The sequence below is a fragment of the Adiantum capillus-veneris genome, chromosome 7 (genome assembly GCF_014529385.1).
Source record: "Adiantum capillus-veneris isolate H3 chromosome 7, ASM1452938v2, whole genome shotgun sequence".
NCBI classification, from domain to species: domain Eukaryota; kingdom Viridiplantae; phylum Streptophyta; class Polypodiopsida; order Polypodiales; family Pteridaceae; genus Adiantum; species Adiantum capillus-veneris.
This window is the reverse complement of record NC_140937.1, coordinates 73,092,250-73,099,277: the sequence shown is the minus strand read 5'-3', so window position 1 is coordinate 73,099,277 and position 7,028 is coordinate 73,092,250. Positions and strand designations below refer to the sequence as shown.

Genomic DNA, 7,028 nt, shown 5'->3' with positions numbered 1-7,028 from the left:
GATTTTGACCTTTTTCAACACCGAAAGCACTGCATGTGTGTGTGGGGGGGTCTCTTATGCTCCCAATCGTTGATTGCTCCACACACACAATCGAACAAGCACATACACACCGGGCAATGGATTCTCCATTAAGGCGGTGGAAATCCACTCCTCTCTCAAAGTCTTCCACCCCCCTATTCACAACAGGCGGCATCAAGGAGGAAATAGAGCATGGACTCGAACACTCGCATCCATTAAAAGGCTCGACATGTAGACTTGTAGAGCATTGGACCTACACACTGACCTGCGATCAGCACCCTCGCCCCCTTTTCAAGCTGATAGTATGGCGCCCAAGATGTTCTTCCGGGGGGGGGATGCCGCCTGTCCCCAAGGTGAGTCCGGACAGACATCGTCGTTTCAGCCAAATCTTTCTCGCCACATAAACTTAACTCACCTGCCCGGTGTTTTGCTGCCACTTCGTCTGATGTAACGCGCACATGAGGCGTTCATGTTGCGACGATCGGTGGCCCCATGATCGAGCTTACACCGACCGTTGCTTTGCCACATGGCTGCGGCCGTTCGTGCAAGGGGTAGAGGTGATGTACTGCTGTACTGCAAAGCTCAAAGCGAACACGAACCAGCGAGCTCCACCTCAGCTGTGGTGAAGCTTTTGCAGGCCTCAAAATGCATCTCGCCATGAGAACGCAGTGAACGTTGTATGAACGTGATGAAGGGGGGGGCTTCATTGCGGTGGCAACGTTCGTTAGCCGTTTTTCTGAGTGTAGGGGCGTGGTGGGTCTTGATGAGGTGAAGGCACCTTTTTCATTGATCGGGCAAGCTGAATGCTTCATGTGCGCACCATATGAACCCAGCCTAAGAAGAGACAGATGGAACGAAGATCAGCTACTACTTCCCTCAGGGAAATATCGCCGGGGTTCACACCTCCGCCCAACACCAGCAGGAGGGCCCCTTCCCCTCATTTTGGGGCGCGTGAAGAAAAGGGCACACGCACAAAGAGAGAGAGAGAGAGAGAGAGACAGAGAGTCTCTCAAAGAGCTCTTCCTTCTCAAGCAAGGAGGTCCATAAATACCCATTCCCCCCCCTCTCTCTCTCTCTCTCTCTCTCTCTCTCTCGCTACAGAACATACTTTCCTTACAATTGAACCTTTCCTCGGCCAGTCTGTCGCTGCCTTCCCTCCTGCGTAAGCTTCCCACCGGTCCTTCACCGCAGGTGAATTTCCATCTTTTTCATCTGCAATTGTTTTTGTTCAATTGGATAAGCCTAACCAGCTAGATTTCGTAGCTTTGATAGCCCTGATTTAGAATTGTAATTAAGGTCTGGGGCAGGCTTTTCGTGGATTATTTCTATTTTCTTCTGAGTTTTTTCTGTTTCCTAAATTGCATGCCTAGCTTTCACTAAGCAGTGATGGGCACATGCAATCTTGACTTCATTGTTTTTTTTTTGCTTTCTAGTTGGTCTCTTAGGCTTGTTTTTTTTTGTCTTTTTTACCCTTAATTGGTTTTTCCACCTGTTATAGGAAGATGCACAATTGATCTCATCTGCAAATGATGGGTAATTTTGTGTGTAATGAGGTTAAATGTTTTTCCTCAATTACTGGTTTTTTTTTAAAATTGCTGATCACATCTACACATGATGGGTAATTTTGTGTGCCTAATTATGTTAAGTAGTTAAGGCCTTCAATTTTTAACTCTGTTGAGTCTCTATCTAATGTTCATTGATTGTTGTTTGTTAACTCCATTACTTGCACAGAAATTACCTCTGTGGAAAGCCATGGTGGTGAACATGATGAAATGGAGACCATGGCTTACAACGCCTACCAGGTGCTTCCAAGTGAAGCTCAAGCTTCATTGCCTTGAAGGTCTCTCGGCCCTCTTGGCTGCAAAGAGCGGTGATTTAGGCACAGTATCCTCACCAAGCAAAAGTAGCGGAGAGCTCAACACAATGATGGTCAATGTGAAGTGGAAGGGTCCTCGACGTGCTCTGGGTTCTCGGTTTAAAAGAAGTCTTAAGAGAGCAAAGACAACTGCAAGGTTTCTAGAAGACAGCCCTCTTGTCACTTGGAATGAAGAGTTTGAGCACACTTGCATCCTCACTCTCACCAAGGATGGCCAGTTCTTACCTTGGGACATATGCTTTGTGGTTAATCAGGTGCTTATTTCTCTCAGCTGTGTAAACTATAAATTTTTTTTCCCTCCTTATTGTGTTTAGTCAATAACGCTGTAGCTAGCAAGAAAGACAGGACACTTGTTCTTAAGCTTGATTGTGTTAGGTCAGCATAAAGTGAAGGACATGGTTAATGCAACATTCTGCATGCATGTATGTACCATTCCTATGCGTGTGCAAATGCATGGGCAACCGCAAAAGAGATGCTAAGTTCATGCACCATTTCTAGGTGAGTGCGGAGGCACTTGGGGGGCCATTCTGTTATCATGTTAATATACCATCTGAGTTCAATATAGGGGTTTTTTATTTTTGAAAATTTAGTGTGACATGATGTACTAGGGTTTTGTTAAGAATTCAATCAATTACTTTTATTTTATTTTGTGTATCGGAAGATGGAAAATGATTTTTGTAGTCTTTTGATCAACCTTATTGAGAATTCTCTGTAGGTGAACACAAAATCAAAGTCTATAGTTTTGGGTACAGCCTGGATGAATGTTGCCAAGTTTGTTCCAATGATTGGGAACATGAAGCAAACAGCTAAAATACACGTTTTGACATCGAGCGGAATGAGAAGTCCAGCCAGCCTTGTTGTAAGCCCTCTCAATTGTGCAATGAGTATCCTTAGAAGGCTTACCATTTTGCAAAGTTTAATGCAGGCTTGTATATAGGTAACTGCAGATTTTGTAGAGCTAAGGACATCAGAAAGCGCTGGATTTGATCATCCTGTGTTATCATGCATAGGTGGCCCACTGTTGTGTACTGTTGATGCGCAGCTTGTGGAGGCGGCAGCAGATGAGAAGCAGAAGGTAGCAAAGAGCTCCCCATCAAGCGAGGGGAATGACAGTGTGTCATTTCCGAAACTGGAATCGACGTCTGATAGCTCTAGAGATTCTGTAGATTCTGACTCAACTGTTGAGTGGGACGGTGAGGAAGGCATCGATCCCCAAGAGCTCTATGTAAATGGCTATGGGCCTCTCATGGGCGTAAACCTTGTTGTCGAAGGTGCTCTTTCACACTGCAAGGAGAGCTTCCAGGTTCTCGATGACCATGTATCCTCAATATCAGAGTCACCTAATGCAGGTGATAGAGTTCCTGACCCGGATCAAAGTGGAACTGTTTTGTCCGCCGCCGAAGTGGCTCTTACTTCTTCCTCTATGCGAAACATTCTTGGCTGGAGGAAAAGGAAACTCAAATTCAGATTGTCTAGGTGGAGAGGGGAGCCACTATTGAACAAAGAGTATGGTGAGGATGGCGGAGATGATATTGATTTTGACAGGAGGTTCACAAGTGTACCTGCCAAGACACCAGAGGTACTTTCTCCTGTGTATTCATGTGCATATTTATGACGTGTCAAATTGCCTTCATTCCATTGGTGCTTCATATGTGTCTTGTTTACATTTTCTGGGCTGGGGAACAATATGCCTGCATCGGCTTAAAACCATGCAAGGGTGTACCCCTGCAAACCATGAGTTGCTTTCATTCCATTAGTGCTTTATATGTGTTTTGATTACATTTTTCACCTCCTTTCTGTTTGTTGTCTTTTTGTCTACCTTGAATGCACGCATGCCGTGCATGCTCGTGTCTTTTGTCTCTTGTCTACCTTGAATGTGCACACGCCTTGAAATTTGTTGTGTATAGCAAGTGAAATTTGTGCTTGTTGTCAACACAGAGTCAAACAGATGGCTCGTCCTCTACAACTCCTGAATGCCTAGATTTTGGAGATGAGCATTTTGCCATTGGCAGCTGGGAACGAAGAGAATTTGTTAGCAGAGATGGCCAAATGAAGCTTGAAGGGGATGTCTTTTTTGCAACAATTGACCAGCGAAGTGAGCGGGCAGCAGGAGAGAGTGCTTGTACGGCTCTTGTTGCGGTCATATCTGCTTGGCTTCACCAAAATCCAGGTCGAATGCCTATCAAAGCAGAACTTGACACCCTCATCAGAGAGGGTTCAGCAGACTGGAGAGAGCTTTGCAACAGAGCAGCTTACGAAGATCTATTTCCTGATGGGCACTTCGATTTTGAAACTGTTATCAATGCGAAAGTTCGGCCTTTGGAAGAGTTACCTGAAAAGTCTTACATTGGATTTTTCCAACTTAACAGTTTAGAAGATGGCTGTGACTATTTGCAGGGGGCTATGTCATTCGACAGCATTTGGGAAGAGATAATTACCAAGAAAGAAGCACATGCAGCTATATATGCTGTAAGCTGGAATGATCACTTTTTCATCTTAAAAGTCGAAGACAAGGTTTGCTACATTATAGACACATTAGGTGAGCGGCTTCTTGAAGGTGGAAATCAGGCTTACATTTTGCGATTCGACCAGGAGACAAGATTATTTCTCAATCCTTCTGTCGAAACTGAGAAAGAGGAGCTGGCAAACTCTCTGTCATCCCTTGATGAGAAGTCTACAAGAGAAGCTAAACAACTTGATGCTAATGATCCCTTAGATTCAAAGGTTTCAGCGAACGAAGGTTTGAAGGAAGCCGATGGAAGGCTCTTGTCGCCACGCAGCGAGATTTTCTACAGCGGGAAAGAAGCGTGCAAAGAGTTTATCAAAGGTTTCTTTGCAGCATTGCCATTGAGGGAGCTTGAGAGGGACATAAGAAAAGGGCTTCATGGCCACATCTTGCATCAACGCCTTCAAATAGAGTTTCACTATACTTCTTTGGTTGAGAGGCAGGCAGTGAGTTCATGTGACAGCTGAATGTCTTTGTAACTAACAAATGTGTGCGTTTTCTGAAGAGGTCTCAAAGATCTCCTCTTATAATTTTGCCTCTATATATATACTGATCTTTTAACACATCTTATGGTGAGCAAGTCACTTTGAAATTTATGTATGCGTTATCTGTCAGTCGCATTTGCGAACTTCTATGGTGAAGGGCACGTGCAATTGGTGTGTGTGTGTGTGTTTTTGAGAGAGAGAGAGAGAGAGAGAGAGATTCATATACTGCCCAGTGGCTTGTCAAACATGGACGTGTATTCCTTCAGTCTGGCATGCAGGGTGTAATATGTTTCGAAAACATTCTTTAGGAGATGATTGATAAATGGATAGATCTTTAGCATAATTGGACCATGCACAAAGCTTTTCTGGTTGATTTCCAATTGGGGTTAAGAGGTCATATTAGATGCATTTATGATCATTATCTTTGGTGCATGTTTTTACTGATCTGGCGGGCATTCGCAAGGAATAGGCTCTTTGATGGCTGCATACCCTCACTCAATTGATGCTTTATGATCGGATGGTCCAAGAGGCCTTGTCAAAGCTATACATGTAGACCAGAAAGAGGCATAAATTTTATATCAATCAAGTAGGTAGATAGATACCTTGTTTCGAGTTTTGCTTGGTGGGCCTTGCTATACAATGTTGTTGAGAAAGTTATGTTTGATATAAGTTAATAGACATGACATTGCAAACATTGTAGCATCAAATGATCGATTAATTTAATGATTAATTGCGAGCATCAAATGGTCTAAAGCAAATATGTAAAGCATTGATGGATTGTAGTAAGAAATGAAATGCTTTTTTGACCTCGTAATCTTGTATAGGTGTTTTCCGATTGCCTAAGCTACAAGCCGATGTTTGAGTCAAGTTACATAAAAGCAATGTGAATAGTTAAAACATTTTGACTTGCAATTAGGCACAAAGTCAAAATGCTAAATATACAATGAACATCACCCAGAAGTGCCATAAAGTATGATAAAGATTTGGCATTGTGGTCTCTCCAAAAATTTTAAAAAACGAAAGCCATGCTCTACCCCGTAGGATTTATGTGTTGGACCAAACAAATGCATAGACATGGGAAATTGAAGTGGTGGTTGTGCAGTCGAAACATCCGCTATTACAAATATATGTCCTTTCTGTTACACACAAAATATGAAATACAAGAGAGAAATTAAACTTAAAGAGAAGCGAATATAACTTTACATAGATGGTGTAGGGTTTATTGTAGTAATAAATTGTCAGTTCAGAAATTCCAACACAATCATTACAACAGAATGGCTCAATTAGCAGGCTACGAATATTGAGCTGGAGGGCTCCTTATTTTGTTGTTTCAAGTCTACACTATACTACACACCGCTTAAATCCATTAAACTAAGGCGGATATGAGAGTGGTTCAGACATGAGATGGTCTATAGGATGACACTCAATATTTGGGTCTGTTTTTATTGCCCTTGGTCTGACTTTGTTTTTATTGTGTTGGTTTATCACAAATATATACTAGCAGACATACTGGCAGATTCTCGTTTTTTTTTGGCACGATAGCCACCTCACATCTTTTTCTGAATCTGAAATCAAAGCGACTTTGTTTTTATCGTGTCGGTTTGTCACAAATATATACTGGCAGACATACGGGCAGGTTCTCGATTTTATTTGGCACGATAGCCACCTCACATCTTTTTCCGACGTTGAAATCAAAGCAACATGCAATTTTTATTGGCATATGATATAGCTAGAATCAGGGGCCACCATTGTATTTGGCCCTTAACATTAGTCTGGAGGTGCCACTTCCAACACATCTCTCTGCCGTTTTATCTATAGTATGGAGTATAGATTTACACCAGTATGACAAGGCCAATGAAGCAGCTTTGTGGCTTAGGCTGGTTACACATTCAGTAGCACCCGCTAATTCCTTTCAGCAACCAATGAAAGGCTTACACAGAGGCAATGGCAGAGAGCTGTATTACACACTGCCATATCTGTGACCTCACCATTTCCTTGCTGGCATTTCTTGAAAGTTTTGGACAGGGGGTTGAGGCTGCCCAAGTATGGCGCTGCCTCCGCCATTCTTTAACAACCAATCAACGTTAATTTTGTAGGTACTTTTAGGCTTGGCAGTGTGCAACTCTACCCTGGAGCAGCACCA

At 43.0% G+C, this 7,028-nt stretch overlaps 1 protein-coding gene across 1 annotated transcript; it reads left to right on the top strand.

Moving 5' to 3' along the window:
• Positions 1-1,021: 1,021 nt before the first annotated feature.
• On the top strand, positions 1,022-4,965 carry LOC147454053 (uncharacterized). The gene is made up of 5 exons (XM_086516052.1): positions 1,022-1,209; positions 1,750-2,148; positions 2,610-2,753; positions 2,832-3,473; positions 3,833-4,965. Exons 2-5 carry the CDS (start codon positions 1,771-1,773, stop codon positions 4,865-4,867), a joined length of 2,199 nt encoding a protein of 732 aa, XP_086372178.1. The 5' UTR covers positions 1,022-1,209; positions 1,750-1,770; the 3' UTR covers positions 4,868-4,965.
• The last annotated feature ends 2,063 nt before the right edge of the window (positions 4,966-7,028 follow it).